The 25979-nt window shown below is 48.9% G+C and overlaps 2 protein-coding genes across 6 annotated transcripts in view; both read right to left on the reverse strand.

The window, feature by feature from the left end:
- Positions 1 to 1126: 1126 nt before the first annotated feature.
- syt12 (synaptotagmin XII) lies at positions 1127 to 8441 on the reverse strand. Its single transcript, XM_018765486.2, has 8 exons — positions 8370 to 8441; positions 5665 to 5725; positions 5176 to 5369; positions 4527 to 4907; positions 3996 to 4211; positions 3777 to 3897; positions 3205 to 3338; positions 1127 to 3050 (listed from the first exon to the last, which is right to left on the reverse strand). Exons 2-8 carry the CDS (start codon positions 5708 to 5710, stop codon positions 2877 to 2879), a joined length of 1266 nt encoding a protein of 421 aa, XP_018621002.1. The 5' UTR covers positions 5711 to 5725; positions 8370 to 8441; the 3' UTR covers positions 1127 to 2876.
- A 10768-nt stretch (positions 8442 to 19209) lies between these two features.
- Positions 19210 to 25979, reverse strand: part of peak1 (pseudopodium-enriched atypical kinase 1) — an 87554-nt gene continuing 80784 nt past the window's right edge. For all 5 annotated transcript variants that reach the window (XM_029252339.1, XM_029252338.1, XM_029252340.1 and 2 more), the window contains 2 exons: positions 21722 to 22449; positions 19210 to 20443 (listed from right to left, as the gene is read on the reverse strand). In XM_029252339.1, the coding sequence (XP_029108172.1) occupies positions 19229 to 20443; positions 21722 to 22449 (1943 nt within the window). In that variant the 3' untranslated portion in view covers positions 19210 to 19228. The remainder of the gene's footprint in view (positions 20444 to 21721; positions 22450 to 25979) is intronic.

The following is a 25979-nucleotide window of genomic DNA, read 5'->3' on the forward strand; positions in this document are numbered from 1 at the left end:
CGCATCATCACAGTGAGAAACCATTGGCTGCCCTGTAATCAGACAAACAATGTATTGGTTGCCCTTTAAGCACACTTAGACATTAATGGCTGCCGTTTCTTCGCACTAAGAATCTATTGGCTACCCGACACAGAAAACCTACCGGGTGCCCTGTAGGCACCGACTGTCTATTGGCTGCTAGATGAAATACACCAAAATCCTAGAAGCTGTCGGTTATCAGATTCTGACGGCTGCCGTATCTTCGCACTGAAATCCTATTGGCTCTGCCGCGATCATGGTTCTTTTCTATTAGCTGTCCGATCTTCACGTTGAGCTCTTATTGGCCGACCTGCTTTAGGCTCTCCTTTCTGACTTTCGGTTTAAATCTGTACTTTAATAAAGAAAGCAATCTTTATTTTTTCAGAAGCAAAGTTATTTTCTATTTAAATAGTTAAAATGGGCATTAATAAAGTCACATTAACATCAGCATGAGGGGCAGCAAATGGCGTAGTAGTTTAGGCGCTGCCTTTGTTTGAGCTCATGTTCGATTCCCTCCTCCTCACTCACTGAACTGTAAAAATGACCCTGTTGCATATGATTTAATATCTTTGGGGGCTTTGGAGAAAAGCATCAGTTGAATGTATAAAAGTAAAACATATTAAATGGAGCAACGTATTCAGTCGATTAAATGAGAGCATTAGTCAGTTTATTATTTGACAAAATGTAGTGCAGTACAGACATAAACACCAGTATAACCTGTTTATTATTTGTAGGATTATTTTTATTTCAAACAATATCTGAACACAATACTTTTTTTTCCTGATGGCACATCTTTTACAAGATCTGAAAAAAGTCATGCACTGTAAAATTCATTTTTTTAAATTATTTTCAGTCACAAAATGTAGAAATGCACACTGTAAATGAAAATATTGCTTCATTAAGAATAATATTTGGCACATGATGAGACATGTTCAAGTCACATTAAAGTTTAAAACAATGCCAAACTGGTGCACGTGTGCAAGAGCTGCTACAGCCTCGTGGAAGAGTATTCTATTGGCAGGTGAAAGCTTGAGTAAGATGCAAAAAGTAACCACAATATGCAATATTTATTCAATTACTCATATGATTACCATGGTATGCTATTATGTTGTGTGTGACAGCTAATAATTAAGATATAGGCAACTTATTTTGTCCTCAATAGATAGTTATTTAGCTACATCTTCAACAAGGACAATTCAGCTGACAAGTAAAATGAGAGAATATATAAAAGTTGTGAAGGGGCTTAAGTTGAAATAGTGCAGGAGGTAGGAAAAAAAAAACTGCGTTTAGTTAATGCACTGACTCGCACCCTATTGTACATGAATAAAATGATATTATTGCCTTCCCATTGTGTAGTGTTCAGAAAATCCATGACTGTTTCTTATTCTGCAATGAATTATAATATGAATTATACACCTGAAGCTGAAGTTATTCAGTTCAGTAATGAAGTGAGTTCTGGCAGCGATGAGGTTGGTGTCGCTCGGGCCCCGTCTCCCCAGGCAGACCTCAGTGAGCGACCGAGGCAAAGGCCAGCAGCTTCGCGAGTCACTGTCTCAATTCAAGTGTATAAAAGATACAGTGGAATCAAAACTATGTCATAAACAAGGGTTCTAACTGTAGGCATCCCTCGATTTACAAACTGCCTTTATCTAAAATTTTGGCATAATGGCTCTTGGCTTTTGATACCGAGTTTTTGATTTACTGAACCAAAAACTCAGTAGAACGAAATCTATCTGAAGCTCGTCCAAAAAATTTGAAAGCCCCACGCCGCATGAGGGAAGCAGAAGTGCAGTAATGTACTGTGATTAGCATGTTTGTGTATGAATTTCCACAGGAGTGCCTGTTAGCCATACTGGGTATGTTATATAATCGAACGATTGTGGAAACAACAGACTAATTAGCAGAAAAAGTTTAGCTGATGCTTTTTTTTTTGGTATGTATGTGCATTTTAGCTGCAGTGTGCAGTTTTAAAAAGTTGTTCACAATGAACATGATGTGCGCAGTAGATCTCTGCTTAACTTACTGTTCATCTTGCAAAGAACTGATCAATTATAACTAAAAGTGTGAATTACCCCGGAGCAGTAAGTGTGTAAATGTGTTTTTATTGTGCTGAAATCATGGGTTGATAGTTATACCGGCGTTTTACAGTGTTCAGCGTTTAGCAACATTTTCTGAGGGTTTTTGGATGGGCTTGGAATGCACTTTTACTTTTCTCCATTTGAAATAATGGAAAATAGAGTTTCAAGATCCAAAGTTTTGATATTTGCATTGTTTTCAGGAACTGATTAATTTTGTAAATTGAGGGATACTGTACGCTGTATAACAACAATGATTACCATTAAAAAAATCAAAGTCAAAAGGAAGCATGTAAGAGCTTTTTAAAAACAATATCAAACATATCGCTCATTATTTTTTGTGTGTGTGTGTTGCGGTTCTTCAGAGGGAGTCTCTGGAGACTTGGCCAGCCTGAAGTTCAGATAAACCTGGATTAGAGAACCTGGATTTTTAAAAGCACAGGATATTAGACGTGGTCTCAGACATACGCACGCCCCAAAAGTGCCAGTGTCTCGACTTGTACGGTTAAATATTTGATATAAAACTCATCTCCGCATATGCCTGTAGTCTAATCTAATATCATATGCATCATACAACATATTTCAAAAGACAAGAGTATTTTCCTGAAAAAATAAGCTCTCCCACCCATTATGTAAATTCTCTCAAACTTCGCATAAGATGCTTCACCTCCTTGCTTTAACTTCTTCATCCCCAGGCGGTATAATAGTGACACGTTAGGCACCATGCAGAAATACAACTGTTGTCAGAGAGACTGGGGTCAGGGTTCAGAGGTCAGGGGGTCATTAGTTTTGCCTCAGTGGATGCCACATGGAGACCGGCTTCCTCAGCGTGGCCAGCATCTGGTTCCAGTGGGTGATGCCCATGCCGCTGGCCTCCGGGCCAATGATCACATGACCCACGTTGTCCCCTCTGCCGTCATCGGTGTACTCCGCCACAGTGACCCTCAGCGAAAGGTCCTGCGGGGATGATGGACGGGGCCATTACCGACAATGCAGTGAGGAGGGAGGCGGTACAGACATGACAAACACAGACAAACACATGCATGTTTCTTGTTGTAGGGTTGAGTGCAATGCTATGTTTGCAGAGCTTGGTGTTCCTCATCAGCATCACCTGCAGCACGATGGCCGGCACAGAGAAGATCATGGCTTCATTGAAGATGGGATTGGTGTCGTCCCTTTTGATGGAGGTTTTCTTTTTGCTAATCTTTCTGCCATCCTGGAGGAGATACACCTTCACAAATGGGTCTGTTGCCAAAGACAAAACAAGAGGCGTGCCAGTTATTACAAAAAATGAATAACAAACCACAAAAGGTTCACACATTTTTTTATGAAATGTAGAAAAATTCTTGCCTTTTAAATCTAATTCAGAACTAAATCCAGAATATCATAATTGCTCCGGATGCCTCTAAATCCAGGCTTAAGACCCACATGTTGAAAACTGCTAATACGTGACACCTGTGCGTGTGCCTTTCTTCTTATATATTTTCTCATTTTACTTTTATTTTCTCTATATATAGTTGCTCTGTATTTTTCGCTATGTTGAGGGTCTACTAATTATCTAAAAATGATATGTAGCTCCATTTGTTCCAGTTCCATACAACTTCTTCTCAAGTGAGTAAAGTTTCACAGAGCCACCCAACACATCGCAGTCATCATGGACACCCGTCACAAGGGGTGGCTCACCTGCTGTCGTTTTGCCATTGGTCCACACCAGATTCTTGGCTTTGGCCACAACCACTGTGAGGCGCTCAGCTGTGGGCAGATAGCTGAGGGACAGCAGGATCTCCCCGACCGCGTCCACGGCCTTCCATAAAACAAAAGACGGTGATCGTGGGTGGACGGATGAATCGGCAAGCCATGCCAACGTGGCTCCCGGTTTGAGCATGTGTGGGAAGTGCATACCTTGTTGATGTCCTGCAGGTAGAGCCAGGCGTTGAAGGGCCTGATGGAGAGGTCCAGGTCTGAGAGCTTGAGCTCGGCCACGCCAGCGCTGATATGCCTCTCGTCAGCATCAATGCCGAACGCCTCAAAGCGCAAGCTGTTGTCCTCAAGCGCAGCCGGATCCAGCGGCGTGGAGAACTTCTCATCAAACATCACGGTGAAGGCGTTCCTTTGAACCTGCGGTAGACACCACAGAAATTGGGACACAAGATCTGCGATGCGACAGCTCGCTGTGACTAATTGGCACCGTGGGGACTGCAGACGTTGGCAACGTCTGCGGGATAGAAAAGAAGCGGAGCTGAGTGTGACAGCTCGGTGACGGCTCCCGCAGAGCGCAGATGGGCTGTGTTCTCATCGCATCGCAACCATACACACAGGCAGTAGGAGCGGAGTAAAATAATGCGAGCGCTATTATTGCTGCGACCGCCTTGCCGTGTGGTCGGAACAGATGGCCCACGTGGGCAGCAGCCACACTGTCCCCGGCAGCCTCACCTTCGAGACGCCCACGCTCAGCTCGTCGGGCAGCAGCGTCACGCGGATGAAGCAGGATGGCAGGTCTTCCTCCTCGCGCTCAAGCAGATCCTTCCCCTGCAGTAGGGACAGGTACAGTGTCCCCACCCGTGCTTCGTACTCCAGCACCACCTCCAACTGGCCCACAGTGAACTCGTGACCAAAGTTGTGGGCCACAGAGGAGATGGAGCTCAGCGAATCGGTGGAGAGCGAGCGGCTGAGCGCCCCTCCCCCGGGTGGGTCCAGCTCCCGGCTCATGAGCTCCAGGGGTCCCAGGTCTCGCAGCCCATCGGGGGTGTCGCCCAGCTGCAGACTGGGCTTCCGACTCGTCGACGCCCTCCTGTGGTTGGAGGCTGCAACTCTCTGGGCGAGAAGAAAGTGAAACATCACTTGTTGGTGAGAGTGAAACATGACTAACCGAAATTGGAAGGAAAGCATGAGTTAAACCCATCGAGAAGTGCTCTTTCAAATTAAAATTTCAGGGGAGGAAGAGACCAGAACCTGATTGTGCTCACGTGTCAACTCAAGCCACAGAACAAAATTGGAACCGTAAACACGTGAACTCAAACATGAACACACCGAGCACGGCTGTGAGTACCGTGACAGGAGCGGTGTGGGACTGCCCGTTTACCTTCTGTCTCACTTCAGAGTAGGACGTGCCGTACTTCTCCTGCAGGTAGCGGTGATCGTAGTTGGGGAACGGCGACGGCGCCGGGAAGGTTCCGGACTTCCACAACTTCCACAGGTTGAACGCCACCAGGCCGAGCAGGGTGAGGAAGCCTGCCACGTAGAGCCCCGCCTCCCAGCCGGGGGGGTTCCGCACCACTGGGGCACATGGGAGCAAAGTGAGAAAATCCCAAAATTGAACTGGGTCACCAAAAAGGTTGCGCATCAAAAGGTGGGGCTCAGTGGCCTTTATATGAACTGTCTGAGCTGTCAGCGCTCAGCTCTTTGAAAGATGAAATTCGGTGCTGATGCGAGTTGTGACTTGGGGGGGGCATCGTGCTGACAGCTTGGAGAGGCATGGGCTTTTGGTAGCGCAGCACTTTGAGAACGACTCATGCCTGTTTGGTGTGGATTGCACGCACACACACAAACACGAAGCTGCAGCAGAACTCACCGCTCAGATGGTAGTCAGATATGTCCCTGCCCTGCGCCGACGACATCCTGTCGTTTCCTGCCTGAAACAGCAAAACCAAGAGGAAACTTAATGAAGACGTTGCGTTTGTGAAAATGGCACTTTACTCTTCACTGGCTGATGGTTCGAGAGCACAAACACAGCTAGACGGGAAACGGCGCTGCGTTAGTGGGCAATAAAAATGACCAAATATCCTTAACTTCAGCTCTTCAGTTGTGTGAGAAGTGCTGAGTGTTCAGGTACAGAGTCCAGGCCTTTGGAACACACACACACACAGACATGTCCTCCTCCTCTAAGCTGATGAGATGTTTCAGGGACAGCCTCCATCTCCAGGATGTTGGGTAGGGGGGCAGGACCATTACAATAATTACACTGATGGGCCTGGGAGGAGGAGGGCGCAGGTAGGGGGCGGGGGTGCTGAACCCCGGTGGAGAAGTGTGTAAATGCAGGGAAACCCAATTAAAGCAGCTGGCGCAGTGCAACGTCCTGCCGCAGCTCCGAGGCGATTAGGGAAGTCGACGTCCTGCGCAGACAGTCGCGGCACTGACGGGTGCGTGGGTGTGAGGGGGTGTGGCTCTATACAAGGACGGAGGGGAGGAGACAAGAGGGGAGTGTGGTCCTGGGGCGCTACATGAGAGTGCTCTGCTTCCACCCATCCATCCATCTATCTATCCATCCATCCATCTATCCATCCATCCATCCACCCACCCACTACTGCTCACTCCCATTTACCTAATATCTGTGTTTCACTCAGATATATATGTTATTTGTCTGACTTCATGCTTCAACATGACGATAAATATTCATATACAATCTCTTCATCTCCACCTTTTGCTGTAATCAGCGCTTTTCAACACTTATTCGTTTGTCAATGTGTGTTTTGGTGCTGTTACACAATAAAAACCCGCCAGTTTAACAGTAATTTCACCGTAATTTTACTGACCTTTCTAAGTCACTGAGGACCCTGGCGCCCCCCGCTGTGGGGAGCAGGAACGCGTCGGAGTCGCGAGCAGCCCGACGCACAGTAACGCAGGCCGGGCTCCATGGAAACGGCCGCTCACCAGCCTCCCCGCGAGGACACAGAGGGAAATAACCCCCCCCCCCTCAGTTTTATTGGCCATTCTCGCTAAAACAGCGGTGATCAATAATAATGGATGCTGCGCCGCAGGGGGTCCAGGCTGCGCACTCAGCTCCTCTCGGCGCGAGCCACAACTACACACAGCTCATAAATCAACTTTGCTTTTAATCTCCACCAAAGAGTCATAATAAAATTAACTGCGTCGCCGCTGCGCAGGCCGAGAGCGGTGCGCGCGTGGCCAAATAAATAAATAAATAAATGAATGAATTAATGAATAAATTAATAAATGAGCTGCGCTACGTCACCGTCCCGGGGATGCTGCCGACGCTGTTGATTGTCAGTCAGGCGGCTGCGCGGAAAACCCCGGTGCCCCCCGCCCGTCCCTTCACCCCCCCCTCGCAACACCGCCGCGTTTCTCTCCCGTCACGCGGAGTTCACACACACTTTTGCTTTTATTAAAATGGAACGGTGTACCGGAGGGCGGGGGAGTGAAGAAGAATCGTTCCCCTTCCCATTACGGCATCGGGTCATTTAGCGCCCCCACCCTCCTTCTCCACCCCACCCCCACCCATGGAGAACGCAGCAGGTTCATTTATTGCCAGGGTGACTGAGAGCCGGCGTGGTAACTGGTACAGGACAGAAACAGAATATACATGAGTGTGGGGACACATGTGGCTGCAGGACCCAAACACGGGGCTGGGGAACATCGTCACCATGCTTTACAGCACGGTATGGTAAGCATATAATAAACATAAAAATGCATTTACGGATATATAAATATATATGTTTTTAAATATATAGATGCATTGCTAAGTGTCCAGCTCAGCCCGTCTCCCAATAACTAAACAAACACTCCTGGCAGCGTGACACACTCTGCGTGTGTATCTGTGTGTGCGTTTCCACGGTGACCTGGGAGTTGATCAAGGCTGAAACTGCTTTGACCCAACCGCGCAACAAACTGGTGTGTGCGGTGCTGAAGGGAGAGCGCCCCACCCCCAACTCTCTTACACTCACACACTCACACTCACACACCTTTCAGGGAGGATAAGTCACACACAGTACCAAAAACGCAAGGTGAGCGACGGTACACGGCGAAAGGGTTCAAAGCCGAAACTCCTTCGAAAAACACAGCAGTAAGATCGGCGCGAGGGAAGGAGCGGAAGGTGTGTGACGTGCAGCGGATCGGAGGAGTGTAACTGTGGTCGTTTTACTCTAAAAGTAACAATGCACTAATAATCCGCTAATGGAGAGGATGAAGAGAGTGAGGATGACGATGGTGATGACGGTGAAGATGTACATGATGGTGAAGATGCGAAAGGAGGGACGATGAAAAGGATGAGGGCGGTGAAGATGATGATGTAGGTGAAGCAGATGGGGATGAAAGCAGTGGTGAGCGCAGTGAGGAGAGTGAAGAGGACGAAGATTGTGAGGATGATGAAGATGGAAAAGACAGTGAAGATGATGATGCTGAAGAAGTTGATTCGCTTGCGGAGATAAGGAGCCCCCCTTCCCCTCCCACGCACACTGACCCCCTCTTGCTCATGCGGGATGGGGATGATGGTGATGAGGATGGTGATGGGGATGAGGATGAAGACGGGGAGTGACCCACCTGGGGATGGAGCCGCTCACCGACGCGCTGCGGGGCTTTGGCGCAGTGCTGGGGGGGCTCTCCAGCGGCGCCCGGGGCTCGGGAGCACCTTCTCAGATCATCTATCTATCCTCTCGGTTATTTCTTCTCCCTCTTCTTCTTCTCCTGCTCCTCCTCTTTATTATTATTAGTGGAGAAGAGCGTCAGTGGAGGTGCGCGCGACGCGGGGTCCCGTCTGCAGCCCCCCGCCGCCGTGCGCGTTCCGGCAATCCTCGCGGAGCCGCTCCGCCCGACTGCAGAAGTGCAGCCCCCTGCAATGCAACTTGGAACGCCGGAGCGCGAGACCGACGAAAACACAAAACGCCTCGGCAAGAAGATCCGACCGACACGCTGCTCGCCCTCGGAACGCCAGGTGTGTGTGTGTGTGTGTGTGCGCTCTCGCGCAAGTGGGACGGAGGAACTCCGACTAGGAGGGTGGGTAGGTGGGGGCGGGGGGGGGTTGTATGTGGAAACGAGCGGTCTGCGCCTCAGAAGTCGCACTGTATTATAATAATTATGACGTCATACGTAAAATAGTGTTGTTGACATTGTTGTACCGATTCTACTCGTGACAAATTCGTACAGTTATATTTACTGAAGTAATACAGAGCAAATACCTAGCCAGTATCAGCAGCATGGGACTCGAACCCACACCCTGCAGGTCGCAGGCTCATGTCTTTGACCACTACCCTGCTATTACATAGTTACAATATAAGGGAATCACAGTTTTGACTGTTTTCCATGACTTGTGTGTTAAACGCTGAACTATGATATGAACTGGGTTTGCCCCTCCTATGCAGCTTGTAAATCGTACCCCGCACCTTACTGATACTGCTTCCAGTGCTCTTACACAAAAGTAATGGCTTATAAAGACAAGAAAAGACTGGAATATGCACATTTGACTGGTACTGCTCCAGGCATCACAACTTGCGAGCATAACAAAGAAGTCTGTTTGTAACTCAGAATTGTTTGTAATTCCATCCGCTACATCACAATCAAAAGTTTAATGATACAGATTAATACTTGGAATTATTCAATGATTAGCTTGGATAAAACATCACACACACACACACACACACACATTTTCAGAACCGCTCGTCCCATACGGGGTCACGGGGAACCGGAGCCTACCCGGCAACTCAGGGCGTAAGGCCAGAGGGGGAGGGGACACACCCAGGACGGGACGCCAGTCCGCCGCAGGGCACCCCAAGCGGGATTTGAACCCCAGACCCACCGGAGAGCAGGACTGTGGTCCAACCCACTGCGCCACCGCACCCCTCGGATAAAACATCACATAAAGCAAAAACGAATTGAAGATTCATTATAATACTTTTCATTTAATTTTTATCACCAGCTCAGGTTTTTTTTTTTTTTTTTTGCTAAGAATCTTTTATTAACTTTCATGTCTCATCATATTTAGTCCATTTTGTAATGACTTAATAATGTTAAAAATCTTCCATTCGGTGTGTTGTGTTTTGCTTTACACTGGTCAAGAGGACACAACTGGTTAATCATAAAGAGTTTTGCCAGCATCTGGTCCCTTTCGACTTCGCAAAGTATGACGACAGACAACAGACCCAAACATCTGTTTAATTCACTGGGTTGTTGCTGTGAAAAAATGTGGATACAGCTATAATAAATAGGAACATGCTAAATGAAATCTGTCTGGTACATGCAGGAGAAGCACATTTGCTCGACCCCCATTTCCTCATCCTGCTCTCCTCTCCTCACTGACTTTTACTGCCAACTAATGGCAGAAAATGGAAATGCACCTTCGCTTTGCGTCGGAAAAGTTTTAAACATTTGAATGAAATCCTTATTCCCCTTTCATCTGAGATTTCTTTATGCATTTTCCATCATTTTCGGTTTTTGACCTCCTATAGGCCTGGTAGGCTTGGATAATCAACACTACATTGTAAATACTGGCACAGAGTGTTTTACCTCTCTACTGTACAGTAGTTGACATTCGAGATTCAAGAGTTTGTCATATGTACGGTAAACAGTGTGTTACACCATACAATGAAATTCTTACTCCGTGAATCCTCCCAGCAGCCTAAGACATAAATTCTAAATTATAAGGACATAAAGAAAGAAAACACAGGGCGTAAGTTACAAATTTACAAAATTACAATTAGTTCAAATGCAAGAAACAAAATATGTGCACATATAAAGTGTACAGTGCAATGTGAGCATGGAAAACATGTATGTGCAAAGTACTGCAGAGGTAGATTGGGACCTGTTGTTGTTTGCAATCTGAAAAGGGGTGTGTATGAGTGTGCAAAGAATGCAAAGGTAGTCTGTAGTGTCTGATGTTATTAGCATTGTGTGTGTTTGGGAAGGATGGGGTAGTTGACACCACTCAGGATCAGAGGGTAATCTGTGTTTGCAGTCTGCTGTGTCTCCAGTCATACCAGGGCAACGTCTAAGACCGGATGGTGTAAACCACTAACAAAATATCTGCACTCTAGGCGAGATGCTGCGTCCGTTGAGTCAGATCCTAAACATTCATAAAATATCCATAAAATCCTAAATATCCATATTTCACGCGGGCCTCATTATGCGGGATAAAAAGACAAGTTGGGCGCTTGTCGAGCGGAACGCACTGATGGACGCTTCCTCTCTGTCAGCGATCGCAGCCAGGAGATGAGCGTCAGGATGCCAAGTGTCCAATAAGCCAAAGAGGCCTTTGCTGGGATAATGGAAAACCATTTAAGGCACATAACACCGAGACTGGCTGTGCAATGCAGCTCTCACTATATTTAGAAGAGCTTGTTAAGAGCTCCCTCTTCAGCGGTCAATCACATGGCTACACAACCATAATATATAACACTCCTTGCGGGAGCCTTTACACCACTTAGAGCTCCGAAAGGCTGTTAAACTGATCCGGTTAAGACCAGGTGGCTCACGTCCTGGTTGGAGCGGTAACCGCCCAGTGTATTTTCCACTGTGTGAGTGACCGAACCTCCGTTGCCCGCTCAGTTTGCTCACTGCAAGTACAGGCTCCTCTCAGCTGCAGTGGCGAGTAACGCAATGCGCAGTTAATGATGCTGGCCATTAACTCACGTGCGCCCCCGGTGGCCACAGGTATATGACAGCCGTAGCTGCCTACAATTATTTATTCATATATACAGCTGGGTAATTGTACTGGAGCAATTTCGGGTAAGTACCTTGCTCAAGGGTACTACAGCCGGAGGTGGGATTTGAACCTGCGACCTTTAGCTCCAAATTCAGCTCTAACCACTATGCTACCAGCTGCCCCGCTTGTTCTAACTCCTTGTTGTTGAAGGAAGGCCCTCAATGACACGATGAACATATTTCACTTGATATTAAATATATTCCATAAGGTCTTTGCAGCTGAAATAGTTGGTTTTGGGAGGTACCACAATGAGAAAAATTTCCTTATAATATGAAGGTCTGAAGATCAGATCCTGCTGTAGTACCCTTGACCAAGGAACTTAACTTGAACTGACAGGGTAAAAATTACCCTGCTGTATAACCGGATACAACAGCATACACACAGCACATTGTAAGCTGCCTAAAGGACAGATGTAAAGGTAAAGCTGATGTTCATGAAGGTTTTCCCTGGAGTATTCACCTAGGACGAAGACAAGTCCCGACCCTCCCACAGTCGTACGACCCTACAGTTTACTCACTCCGACATCACAGTCCAGCAGCTGTTCTCCGAAGCAGAACACACCCCACCCCCACACTGTCGTCATGGACAGGAAGCTTTTTTTGTATTATCATCATTATTATTGCTGTTTTCCTCCCATGGATGTCAGTGTTTGCAGATGTCAGTGTTTGCTCTTCCTCGCCCAGCAGAACTGGGTCACACACCGCAACACAGCAAACGCCAAACCGTCTCCAGCGCGACGTGCTGGAGCTCAGTAATTACCGCATCGTATTGACTCAGACTGAGGCTCCACTAGGGCTTAATATAGCTAATTACCGATGGCATAAAACGCTTAGACCTTTAAGTAGGAGAGGAAATATGAACAATGCATTTAAGCACTTCACGGAGGAAAGTATTTTCGCACACATTCACCAGTGAGTAAAAAGGCAGCGCACGCCTGGATTTACCTTATTAGTGCCCAGAAAATGAGAGCTGCTCAGCAGGGGAAATAATGACTTCCTATATATATTTTTTTTCCTATTACTGTATTTCCAGTACGTGTGGTCAGCTCAAGTTATTTAATTGTTCAGCAAATATTTTTTACCAAAAGTGACTGTGTTTTACTCATTTTATGCAGCAGGAGAAATTTAGGGTGAGTGTCATGCTCATGGGTACCATCACAGGACTCCCTCTAAGACTAATAATGCACCACACCCATCTCTCTCTGGTTATCTCATAAACAGCTATTTCATCAACGATGTGAGGAAGACCAAGACCAGCCCTGTCCTGCAGGAACACTTAGTCGAGGGATGAAGACGATGGTCGGGCGCACGAGCTTCACCAAGATGACGGTTCATCGCCGTCACCTCGACCTCGTGGGTGAAACTGGCATTCATACGATATGAATATGAGTGTCATATTCTGTCTCAGTGTGTTTGCACTCAAACTGGGCTCTCAAACAACATTTTACATGCATGTCGACACAAAGGCACAGAATGAAGCATCCAAGCTCTCGGCTTGACTGGTAGATGTGCTCCATCCCTTTCAAACTGGGGTTCTTGGACAGGCTTAATGAGGGTTACGGAAGACAAGGCTGACAGACCTTTCCTCCAGCTGGTATCCATCAGGAGTTACAAAGTTGAACCTTCCAGGAGGACTGTGACTTCAGCTAAAGCGTTTAAACTGGCCTTGAGGTGATAACATCATTCTCAAAGTTCTACACTTAGATTATTGGTGTGTGGGAACCCGTACGTGTGTGTAATACTCACACACACAGTTATTCACTCAGTTTTATTCACTCCTAAAACTCGGCAGTATCTATATAAGGGCTCTTTGTATTGAAACTACGACTGCGATGCATCGCTCAGGTATGAATTAAGCACTCTAAGGACTTTGGTTTCCAAAGGAGTGTCTTCCACATACAATGGCACGGCACTGTGTGAAGGTGATCAGTTTCCTGTGAACTAAGTTCAGCGCGACTTTTTCGCCCAGTTTATTAATGGACATTTTTCCAAGAGCGGTTCCTCAGCTTTCGTCACTTCTTTTGAAGAGATCCGAGGTATACGACGGGCTATAAAAGGTTCAGTGAAGTACAAAAGATCAGAGGTCGCTCTTCCGGAGGTGATCCAAGCGCACTGCTATTAGAGCATCAGCATGGTGAAAGTTCACCATCAGGGAGGCAGAGGAACGTCGCCATGGCCGTGGAGAAGGGAGCTGTACTGGTTCTGCACTTCCTCCCGCACTGTCCTCTGGGTATCAAACAAAGGAGTGCCTTTTCTAAGAATGAAACAGTGACTTTTTCTCAACACCTGCTTTTACAGTCTGTGGAGATATACTATTTCCAGACATTCAATGGTTTCAGCACTTTCTCCCTTTTCTTTTTTATCACAATAAATTCTTTTGCCACTGTGAATGGTGCGCGTTCTGTAGACAGCGCAATACATTTGGATTTTATTAATGGTCTTAAGGGGGTGCGGTGGCGCAGTGGGTTGGACCAGGTCCTGCTCTCCAGTGGATCTGGGGTTCAAGTCCCGCTTGGGGTGCCTTGCGACGGACTGGCGTCCCGTCCTGAGTGTGTCCCCTCCCCCTCCGGCCTTACGCCCTGTGTTGCTGGGTAGGCTCCGGTTCCCTCCGACCCCGTATGGGACGAGCAGTTCAGAAAGTATGTGTGTGTGTAAGTAATGGTCTTAATTCTTGAAATAACTCCATGGAGATTTGTTCTGGTATGAAAGATCGCATGGAAACCCATTTAGAGTAGAACCCGCTCTCTCTCTTGCTCTTGCAGGAACCTCGACGCCCTCATTTCCAGTCCGCTGGACCACTGAGAGCCCTTCTACGCTGTGTGACTCATCGCTTCTGCAGACTTAGAGCACCTGCTGTGCGTGCAGCACTTCTCCAGGACCCATACCACAGGACGAGGTAAAGCAAGCAACTCCGCAGCTTCATAAATGTAATTCCTCAGAGCTTCAGTAGATAAGGGCGCATGTTGACATTGTCTCAAACACACACCTTCATATTCCCTCTAAAATACTCCCTGTGTGGCTTTTGTCAACTGGCAGTTATGTGTGTGTTTATTTCCTGTTCTTAATGAAGTTACAGTTTTGGGGTCCGACCTTCACGGGGGCCTGAGATCCAGATCCACAACCGCAGAGACGAGCAGTCAGATGGATGGGTTCTGATTTTTGCTTCCAAATCCGTCTGTTTAAAACTGGTCTCTAAATGTGGCCCTTGTTCGTTTCCCTCTGCCACCCGACCCCCCGTAGGAGCTCACCTGCACCCTCGCGCTTCATTGATCCTCCAACGCACCATTACATAACTTCCCATCATGCAGCAGTGCCCTGCCTACTGTGCGAAAGTCTGTTTGGAACTCCTCCCAGCCCCCCGGGGACACAAACAGAGTCTTCCTTGGCAAACACACACACACACACACACACACACACACACACACACACACACGCACAAAGTTTGCTCTGACAATTCATCTAATTATGAGGATTCTGTAGACGGACTCACTGAATATTACTGCTCTATATGTAGCACCCCCACACTCACAGTGCACTGAAATACTGGAAATAAGACATTTTTCACATGTAAGAAGATTTCACTCCCTAGCATTTATTATAAACGTTAGGGTTACAGTTAGGGTTTTGTCCAAGGCAACTTATAATGCTTGGTTTCCACACAAAGCTACTTAGAGCGAGGTGATTTTCACTGTATCCAATTAGAGTAAGTACCTTGATCAAGGGTACTACTGCAGGAGCGAGGACTCGGACCTGCACCCCCTAATCAGTACTGTTTGCTGGCCCACAAGATACACAGCACGTACTGCGATTCCATGGATGTCTCTCGTGGATTTAAACAAGTATTTCCTGTGCAAATAACCAACTTGGATTTAACATCGAGATGACTGGCATACAACATGACAGACGAGTGACCTTGAAATGTCATAAATAATTTCATATTTCTGCTTTCATCTACACTGCACCACGCCGGTGGGGTCGTACCACCTCACAACACTCACTAGGCAATTCAGTCACTTCTACTGCTCATGGTACAGTACCGCTGTTAATTTCTTTGCAGAGTAAGCGAACGGCTCTTACAACACATCCATCCTACTTAACAAACCATCAAGCTCCGAAGCAGTAAATATCAGGCCATTTTCTTTCTCTTAAAGAATGTTGTCTCCATGGAGGTGGCCAGCTGAGAGTACAGCAGCAAGAGCAGCTGAGAGTACAGCAGCAAGAGCTGAGAACTGGAGGTAATAGCAAGTACAGCATTGGCAAAGATGACTAATAGATGCATTAAATATAACACACTTACAAGGAAGGTAAAAATAATGTATTAAACAGAGAATGTGTTTTCTAAGTGCAGTAAACCTTATAGTTACCTTCTATTCGGGTGAAAGCAATTGAAGCGGAGCTCCTCTCCACGGCTGACCTTCTGTGACCCCACCTCGACCTGCCCCCCGAGACCCAGGTGACACCGATGCATCCTGCTCCTCACCTTCCCTGAATCTTCTGCCGTTGGTCCTGTAAATCACGGGAACCCCAGGAAATTGCAGCAATGACGAGCCTCGAACACAAAGGTTTTATAAAAACATATATTTATTGTTTTATAACTAATGGTTAACGTGTCCCACAGTTAGTGGCAATGCGCCGAGAGATAAACACATGTACTGAAAGCCGGCTGGACTATTCTGGGTGTTCAGTGGCTATTACAACAAAACAGGCGTAACTACAGCAAAATGTGCTGCTGACCACACTGATGATGTGCTGCGAAGGGTGCGTCTCCACAGCCTTTGTCCCCACAACGTTCAACTCCCTCGTCGTCTCCTTGCGGAGGGGAACACTCTGTCCACTTTCCATGTGCAAAAGGTGTCCTTCCTGAGGGTAGCGGCCTCAGCGGGTTCCTTGCGTACGACTCCCGTCCCTCTGAAGTGCATCCTCAGCGAGTCTGTTACCAACACAGTGGCGCATTCCAGTCTGACCCGGCAGACCCGGTACCAGAGTACTCCTTACTGCAGGGTACTGTAAACATAAACGCGCCCTCTCTCTGAGACGGCACGCGGCACTGGTGCGGATCCCCATACCTCTCGGCGCGTTATCTGAACAGTAGCCACCTGGTGTCCTCTGGGCGACGCCCACCTCGACATCTGGGCCCGGCATCCTCTCGAACTTCAGCACGAGGACACGCTAGGTCACAGCTTATCACTTTATTACATACAGGAACCTTCCCACTTGGTGTGGGACCCCATCCACTTGCATCGGTGACCGTGAATGAGACCCCGGCACAGACACTTTCCTTCTGGTTCAGGAAAACGTGCAGATTTGACAGCAGAATGACTAGATTACCTGCCTTGGGGCGGGGATGGGGGGGGTGGTGGTGGTGGTGCATGGTTAGGAAGTGGGCGGAGCTAGGTGGGGAATGGGAGTGGTTTGGAGGATGCCAGGGCTACTAAGTGGCAGGGAAGGCAGTGGTTTGGTGGGAGGAGTTTATGTAGTAAGGAGAGGGGTGTGGCTTCTGTAAAGTGGGAGTGGTTTGACGTTTTTTCAGAACACTGCAAGGGGATGGGATCAGCAGCACAGTGGGAGTGGTTTGAGTGTTTTCAGGGCACTGTAAGGAAAGGGGTTGGAGTCAGCAGTGGAGTGGAAGTGGTTTGACTGGAGGAATTCTCACGGCAGTGGTTACTGAGCGTCGATCAGGAGCGCTCCCTTGAAGTGGTTCACTAGTGACTCTTCCTCCGGAGGGCGCTCTAGTCAGATTGCTGCCTTTCTGACGCTTATGCCAACTCACACATACCACAACCAGCAAAACAAAAACAGACAAACGAACAAACAAAACATTTTGTTCGGGTCATGGTGGACAGAGTTGCATGTTCGTTTCCTCTGCTCCGCTCAGGAGCGTACCGGTGACCAAAATGTGCAAACTCGCGCCCATCCCCGACCGAGAACGAGCAGCGCCGACTGGTTACAGAAATGAAAACGATGCAAACCAGGGAGCTCCTGATGGAGGCGCCCTGAGCTGCTCATGTTTCACTCCTGGTCTTTCTGCAAAGTCCGAGCTACCTGCCATCGAACAGGAACGCGTAGACTCTGCCACGTGTCCTCCTCACTTATGTGCCAAAAATCAAAGAAAAAACCAAAACAATAAAACTGAACATTGCATATTGTAATATTAAGTACATATATGTTAAATACTGTCATCTGCAAAGATAAAACATTCACAATAATTGCACATATATCCAAAATAAAGAGTGTTTTCCCCCACGAACACCACACTGTGGCGCTGTCCTGACCCGACAGATGCTGTGGGCTACTTCCACGCTCTGATCCAGCTCCGGTCACAAGGGGAGAGCTGAAAGGCTCCTTAAAAATACAACAAAAGTAAGGTCTTTAATAATTCATAGTAATTTTATATCAACAGGAGATCAATTGGAACACTTTAATTTTAGTATAAGGGCACTTCATCTAAGCCTGACTGTTCAACTGACCTCTCAGTGACTCAACGTGTGTGCGTGTAATATCTCACAAGTATCGAAATGGCATAACCGAGACGACATTGTTAAATCTTTGGCGAATACATTTTTGCATAAAAGCGGCCATGTGGGACAATAACACCTATTCCTGATAAGTTGTTTGTTTCTACAATAAACTGACACTGTCGTTGAAACTGTTGGCAGGGGGTGGGGGAGTCCTACGGGAACTTGTTTTGATCATTTTTGGCCTGTATTCATAATTCTTCAGAAACTCGACGGACTTCAAACTGCTCCTCCATCATTAAGGGCAGCTCAAGTGCCGTGTCCTGTGTCCGTAGAAGGACAACTGAGGTGTGATGTATCGGGACGCAAACTGCTGACCATGAAGACCGATGATACGAAGACCGGCAATAACACCCGGGTTGAGACCACCGCTGTGAAAAACGCCTCTTTTCTCACTCATGTGCTTTACTGCAATCTGTCCTCATGAAGCTTGGTCTCTGGAACCCGGTGTGGACACAGGAGGCTCTGCGCTATAAAGGTCCACTGGAGGAAGTGCCACTGGACACTCCCCTACATTGTGGAACAGCCTGGGTTTAAAGGGGTATCAACCAAAGACGGGAGCTTGACTGGGTGTCCCGGATCGAGACACCAAACAGGAGGAAGATTCCTTACTGACCTCCCAGTGATCACAAACACTGGAGAGATGTGTGCAGAAACAGCAACTGGACTGCATTCACAGCAGACGGTCGGTGAGTACTACAGCGGTACTGCCAGGGTAAAGATGTGGAAAGTTCAGCTCGTTCACTGTCACTACAGGTCCCATGGAGGTATCGACTGTCCTCGAGACAACACTTAATGGCAACTGCATGCTAATTATATGCTAATGGTATGATTGATTTGTGACGCTTCCTCTAAACCCATTTTGATACCATTTCACAACAAAGGTGAATAAAACCCAGCTGTGGGGGGAAAAAAATACAAAAAACAAACACAGAAACCGAGAACTTGTGTGAAATAAACACTTGGTGTACAGCGCAAAATTCCGTAGGTCACGAGGAAGCAGACGATGTCGACTTTGCCCGGGGGAACCACATTCAGGGGAGTAAGAAAACTGCCGCAAAACCTCTAAGTCTGACTTCTTTCCAGGCCTCCTCTCATCACGGTGCTGCGGTGTGGGGAAGGGTGCCACACTGTGGAGGGTCAATCAGATCCGGAGGCCCACAGCCTCACGCCGGGGACAACCGGGCCAGTTCACAGCTGCAGTGGAGGTGGGGGCGGTGGCTGCAGGATGTCCACCACCCGGGCCAGTGTGTCTGTGCTGGCCAAGGCCAGGTACTGACAGCAGAGCCAATCCTCCAAGCTCACGCCGCAGGATGCGTCCAGCGAGCGCTCGGCAAACTTGATCATCATGAGAGTCCGCTTCAGGTCCAGCCAGTTCTGCAGCATGGCGTCCCGCTGGGGTGGCCCGGGGCAGGTCGCAAGTGCCTGGAAGAGATCCTCGCGTGGCCCCCACAGCAGGCACTGCAGGCAGGCACGTGCCTCCGCGATCTGGATGCGCTCCGACGGGTTGGCGTTGAGCAGCAGGCTGGCGAGCCGCCGCAGACCCTGTGAGTAGAGCGAGCGCACGGGCAGCGGCGGCAGGTCGGCACACGTGTATTCTGTTTCCTTCAGCTCGGGCGTCTCCTCGAACGGGTTGGGCCGGTGCAGCATCTCATAGATGAGGATTCCCGTCTGGAACTCGTCACACTTGCGGTACTGGGTGGCGCTGACGATTTCCGGCGCCAGGCGGGCCTGGTCGCGCAGCGTGCCCGGGTCAGCCAATGGGCTCTTCTGCTTGGCCTGGGAAAAGTTGCTGATGATGAGGCGGGCGGGACAGGTGCCTGCTGCCACGTTGTTGTTCGGCTCGGGCACGTCCAGGTTCCAGGGGTTGCCCGGCTGGCACTGCACCAGCAGCAGGTTCTCAAGTCGCAAGTCGCAGTGGGTCACATGGTACGGCTTCATGTGCTCGAGACCTGCACACAGCTGGAGAAGCAGCAGGCACACCTGCCGCTCATACAGGTCTGGGTTGCGGGAGTGGCGCCCTGCGCCCTCGCGTACAAAGTCGGCCACCGTCTGGAAGGGCACCTCACGGGTGATGACCACTACGCGGCTCCGCAACTTTCCCACCGTGCCCGTGTGGTCCACCTGCCCCCCAGGGTTCTCCGCCTTCTCCGCCTCCTTCCTCTTGGCTGCCTTCCCTCCCTTCTCACCCGGCTCATCCTTCGGCTCGGCCTTCGCCTCCTTGCCCTTCTCCTCCTCCTGTTCCTCCTCCTGGTCATCGTCCTCCCAGGGCAGCAGGCGCAAGGGCACATCAGCCAGGAAGTGGCCGCAGTCCTGCTGGATGTTGAAATGCGGAGCCAAACTCTGTCGCACGGCCAGGCTGTGGAACAGCTGCTGCTGGGTCTCCTTCACGTGGCTTCTGCAGATCTGCAAGAGGGAGGGGGGTCAAAGGGGTCAGAGAAGAAAGCAAAGATCATGAGGGACAAGCAGAGCAGAAGCACAAAGAGGACCCTGGAAGTGAGTTCCCATGGTTACAGGCAATGGAGAACATGAGACCATATTGTTAGGATCCAGTTCATATTGGATTTACACACCATAGGAGATTTGGATTCTTCCAGTACTTTGGATTCTTCTGAACTATGGAGCCTTTTTTGCTGAAAGAGCTTCCATCAGCATGGTGACAAACGCAATCCCAACCGTGATTCACACTACTTCCATCTGAGACACAACATAATTTAGCAGCCACAGAAATCCCATCTGCCGCCCCTGTCTCGACGAGGGAGTATCGACAACAGAGAGCGGATCAGGATCGATTCCCTGTTCGGTTGCACCGGTTCGTGCTGGATGGCGTTGATGCCTGCTGTTGGTGTGTCCATGGAACTGAGCTGCTGATTGGCTTTCTGTTGAGCTCAGACTCCACATGACCGGCTCTTTGATGCCCTTCGAAGTCTGTTTCCTACGCAGGCTTCTGATCAAAGCCCAGCTGCGCCGCCTCACTGCCATTGAGTCCTACGGTTATTAAGGCCACTATGGCCCCTTTGGAATGAAGAACGAACAGGACGGACTGTTCACTGGTCTTTGGTATTCTGCACATGATGCTGTCAGCAACATGCCAACCAGTCGCTCGGATCTGATGTTTGAGGTCTGTGATGTTTAAAGAGAAACTCTATACCTTTCCCAGTGTTCTTTAGCATTCATTTGTACACTGAGAGAACATGGAGACAAATCGTTCAAAATAAGAGGCAGGTTTAATGAGTTCACACTATTCACAAAGCCACCCAGAGCATGCAAGGGTCGCCGTCGACACGCCAGACAGATGGATTGTTACCGATAGCGACAACAAACGGCATTCATTCTGCGTTCCTACTCCGATTTACAAAATATGAGAACTCAAATCAAGTTTCTTAGAGCTTTTATATTAATGTTTATAGGCTCAATCAAAGCTTTGAGCTGTAATACAAAATAAATGCACACATTTAATCTGCAACTCCACAAAACATTTGCACGATCGTGGCCAGGCATTCGTAAACAGATTACATAAAAGCTTGTGGGTTTCTGAGAATCACTCACAACTATCAAAGCAGTTTTGTTTATCAAAGACGAAAATTCAGAACAAATCTGTGCGGCATTAGATCACCGAATCTCACCAGCGATCGGCGCATCAGCGCCCGCCTTGGGGTTCTCGGGAAAAGGGTGGTGCCTCACCTTGACGGCGTAGTTCACGAGCGGGTCCTTGGAGTAGGAGGCCGTGTAATAGATGGCGTCGCCTGCCTCGCAGCACGGACGGCCCGTCGTGAGCCGGAAGTCTGACCAGCTGTCGGTGCCGAAGCGCAGCGGGTCCTTCTGGCCGGCCATGAAGCGGTCCTCGCAGCGACAGGCCAGCTTGCGCAGCGTATCTGTGTGCAGGCCGCGAATGCGGCCCACTACCTCTTCCCAGTTCTCCGTGCCCTTGTAGAGCGTCGGCCTCGAGGCCTTTGGGGCTCCGGCCCGGCCCGCCACCCTGCCCCGGCCTGCCAGGGACTCAGCGCTGCGGCAGCCCCGCTTCTGCCGGCCGACGGAGGCTCCCCCGGATGGTGCTAGGCAGGAGAGGCTGTTGGCCGGCCTGCCCTTGCCCGTCGCCAGCCTCTCCAGTGAGTCCCCGGACTCCTGGTCCACCAGGGAGGAGCTCTGGCTGCCCGTCTCCCAGGTGGAGTCCAGATCGTACAGGGGGTTGGCCACGCTCAGGTTGGTGCCGCCTGGTTTGGCCTCACCCTTGGGCCTCGGGCTCAACAGCTCTTTACCCAGGGCTGAGGGCTCTGTACTGGCCCGGGTGATGCTCTTCTTGGGCAGCGGTGGCGGTGTGGCCTTGGAGCCGTTGTCGGAGCCCTCCTGCTCCTCGGGGGCTTTTGGGTTTCTGGGCTGCTTCAGCGGGATCATGTTCGCCCGGGACTGACCTGTACAAAGACAGCAAAGATACAGAGGATCTTTACAGGCGAAGGTCGGCCAGCAGGTGGCCTTATGCTTGACAAACTGGACTTGGCTCGAAAAGGTCCTTCTGCAACCCAGAAAGTTCCCGCTTGAATTTCCTCAAATCAAATAAAGATTCTGATCTGCAAGCTCATTTTCATAAAAAGAGCACACACACATGCCTGACATTTCAGGAAGAGCCTTGGCTACTGCTGCATAATAACAATAATAATAATAAAGACTGTCTGAAGTCTGACGTGCAGCGGTCACTCCATTGCGCTGCATGCCCCATGCACTCGGCAGCAGTGAAGAGCTTCTCGTGTTTATTTCTTGAGCAGAAATGAGGACACGGATAAAAACGGTTCAAATCAAACCCGTCCATCTGCTTTCATGTGGCCAAAGTCAAATCTTCTCGCAAGTAATTTCCAGCGAGGCTCAACGAGTGATTTTTCTTCGTTCTTTTTTTAAAAAAAAAAAAAAAATCGTCCCAGTCGCACTTCTCAGTAAAGTGTCCTACTTCCGGACACCGGTAGGAACTCAGAGAAACCCCTGGACTCCAGCGTAAAGACGAGAAGTAGAGAGAGAGAGAGAGAGAGAGACTCAGTCATTGTGATGAGCGGAGAAAGAACACCTCTCCATCTATGAAGGAGACAAAAGGTAATTTTTCCACATTACGGATGCAGGTTCAGGAAAAAATTATCCTGCTGAGTATGGATATGAATGCACTAATTATTGATGTACCATCTATGTGTTTGATGACATGGACACATGCAAAGAAAACTTGCATTAAAAAAGTAATCTTCTCACACTCTGCGCTCACATACTAATAACAGCAAAATGAAACGTTTGAATTAAGTGCCGACGGTGCAGGGGAAACTAGGCCACTGGAGGACCACACACCAACATGTTAAATAAAATTTAAAAAGACTAAGTAAACGACGAGATTTACTTTCAAAATGCTGCGGAATTTAAGGGTATCCAGAGTAAGAGGATGAGACCTGCTTTAATCCAGCTGTCCCCAGGACACTAATGCCACGACAGCGAGATGAAAAAAGATCAACCGGTTCCTTGGGAGGCTGAGCAGAGGGAGCTGCACGGGGAGGTGCAGGTGGGGACCCGATCCACGGGTTGTGGACCGAGTGGTGCGGTGGAATAGAGAGGCTGTCCACCTACACGGAACTCGTCTCAAGGAGAAGAGGAGAGCAGCGATTGCACACCTTCAGCCACACTTCTGCATTTGACCTCCATCTCCCCGTCGCGACTCACTGTAAGGTCCAGTGGGGAGCGCTGTGTAACGAGTCCAATGAGGTCCTGGGGCCGGAGCCCCACGCAGACTGACAGGTGAAAGTGTGATCGGCGCGTTCGCCTAATCCTAAACCCCCCTATCCGTTCACAACCCCCAACCTGAAGTATCTGTCATAAAAGATGCCCAGACGTCTCGAGACACCTTACATGAGAGCGCCAATCAGAGGTTCAACATTCCTGGACCCCCCAGTGTCCCACAGGGTGTCCAAAATGTGCTGAAGACTTACAGCGGACGAGCATACACAAACATAAATGCTACTTTCCGGACAATTCTGTCACGGTGCTGAGCTGAATGCGACGCTTCTGGCGCGTTGCACTCTTTGATTTAATAGCTTCACACTGCTTTAAGTTTTAATTGCGTCTCTGCACTCCGCCCCCCCAACGCAGCACTGTGCTCCAGCTCTGCCGCTTCAGCATCACGGCGAGACGTCCCCCGGCGCTCAACACCCGTCACACGCCTCCAGCGGGTGAAACTGAACACGCTATGCTTCAGAGGAGTCTGGGAAGCACTCTTTTTTGGCAGGACGTCACACAGGGTAAGCGGAGGATGGGCACAGGACTACACTTCTCAGGAAACCCCCCCAACACACGCACATCAAGCTGTGACACTTCTGCAGATCCAAGGAGCACAGAGCCGATCACTGGAGCAGCGGTTGCCGCGACAACCCCGCGGATGCGGCAGAGCGGGACCACTGAAGTGAGAACCTACCTTCTCACCCAAGTGTCGGGACGATGGGCAAAGGAATGGAGGAGAGCGGAGGCAGCTGTTGTGCCCGTACCAGCGGTCCACAGGACGAGCGATGCCGTGAGATTGCTCTCTCTCGTGCCGCACTGATCTCCTGCTGCGACAGCGGGTGGCCGGCGTGGCGCTCTGAGCTACTCCTGCATTCCTTTGCAGTCAGACTCTGTGTTTGCCTCCCGTTAGCTCTGCTGGGGTGGGGTGCGGTGGGCGGGCGGAGGGGGCTTACTTGAGGACAAATCAATTTTCCCTTCCCCTAATTCTGAGGCGCAAACACACAAACTAGCAAGGCTTCAGGGCAGGGCAGATTACGCTGCTGGCTATCATGTGCCAAAGGAAGTTTCTAGAAGGGGAGCCTGCAACGGTCCTCCTGTCAGCACCAGCCAGTGCTTCTTAGACACACCCCAACACACCAGCGGCTAGGATGTCCCTGGTAGAGTGCTGGTGGCATCGCAGAGAGCTGTGGGGCCTGGGACTTAGCCCCCTCTGCAATAAACTTCCATTAATTCATTTAAATGTCACTTTCCTCCAGAAAGATGTACAGTGGTACTCCATTTACAGCGATTTACCCATTTATAGAGCTGGGTCATTTTTAGTGGAGCAACTTATGTTCAGTACACTACAGCAGCATGTAGGATTCCAACCCAGGTTCTTTCGGCACACCCCCCCCAGCTCTACAAGAACTGCACTCGTCCAGAGTCAGTAAAAGGGCGAGCAAAATCATTCTAGACCCCTCACATCCAGGCCACTTCCTCTTCGAACCTTTGCCATCTGGCCGGCGCTACAGAGCACTGAGCACCAGGACAGCAAGGCACAAGAAAAAAGTTTCTTTCCTCAGGCCATCTACCTCATGAACAGCTAAATCCCCCCTAGAGGTTAAACCAGTGCAATACACAACGCTATTTATATTTATAATTATATCAATTTATCACATCATATGTCTTACTCACACTCCCTTGCATTTGTATAGAACATACCTGTACATACATACAATGTCTAGTGACTATTTTTGTATATTTTTTATCCTTCATTCACATATTCTATCTTCTCATCTGTTTTGTCACTGTCATTCTGTCTGTGCTGTGGAAGTTCCTGTCACCAAGACAAATTCCTTGTATGTGTGAACATACTTGGCAATAAAGCTTGTTCTGATTCTGAGTGTAAAGGTCACAGCTCTAACTAAGATACCCCCTGCTGCCTAACACCCCCCCCCCCGAGCCCCCCATGACCCTTACAAACAGGACTCCCTCCACCACCACAAAGAAACAAAGTGTTACAAACTCTTTTTGATCTATTATAAAAATCTGAGATTTATACACAACCTAACCAGTCAATGTCAATAATAACAATAATATCAGTATTATCAATCTTTTATTGATTGTGACTTAGCAATAAAACTGACTTTGAAGTTAAGAACAAAAATTACGGACAGACATCTGGTCCCAATTGACTTCAGATGCCGAGAAGCTTGTG

The sequence above is a fragment of the Scleropages formosus genome, chromosome 5 (genome assembly GCF_900964775.1).
Source record: "Scleropages formosus chromosome 5, fSclFor1.1, whole genome shotgun sequence".
Classification (NCBI taxonomy): domain Eukaryota; kingdom Metazoa; phylum Chordata; class Actinopteri; order Osteoglossiformes; family Osteoglossidae; genus Scleropages; species Scleropages formosus.

Coding starts and splice junctions, on each gene's coding strand:
- syt12 (XM_018765486.2), bottom strand. CDS start 5,710: ATGTCGTCGGCGCAGGGCAGGGACATATCTGACTACCATCTGAGCG. Junction 4,908..5,175: donor ACTCTGAAGTGAGACAGAAG/GTAAACGGGCAG, acceptor CTTCTCGCCCAG/AGAGTTGCAGCCTCCAACCA. Junction 4,212..4,526: donor TGAGCGTGGGCGTCTCGAAG/GTGAGGCTGCCG, acceptor TGTCTACCGCAG/GTTCAAAGGAACGCCTTCAC.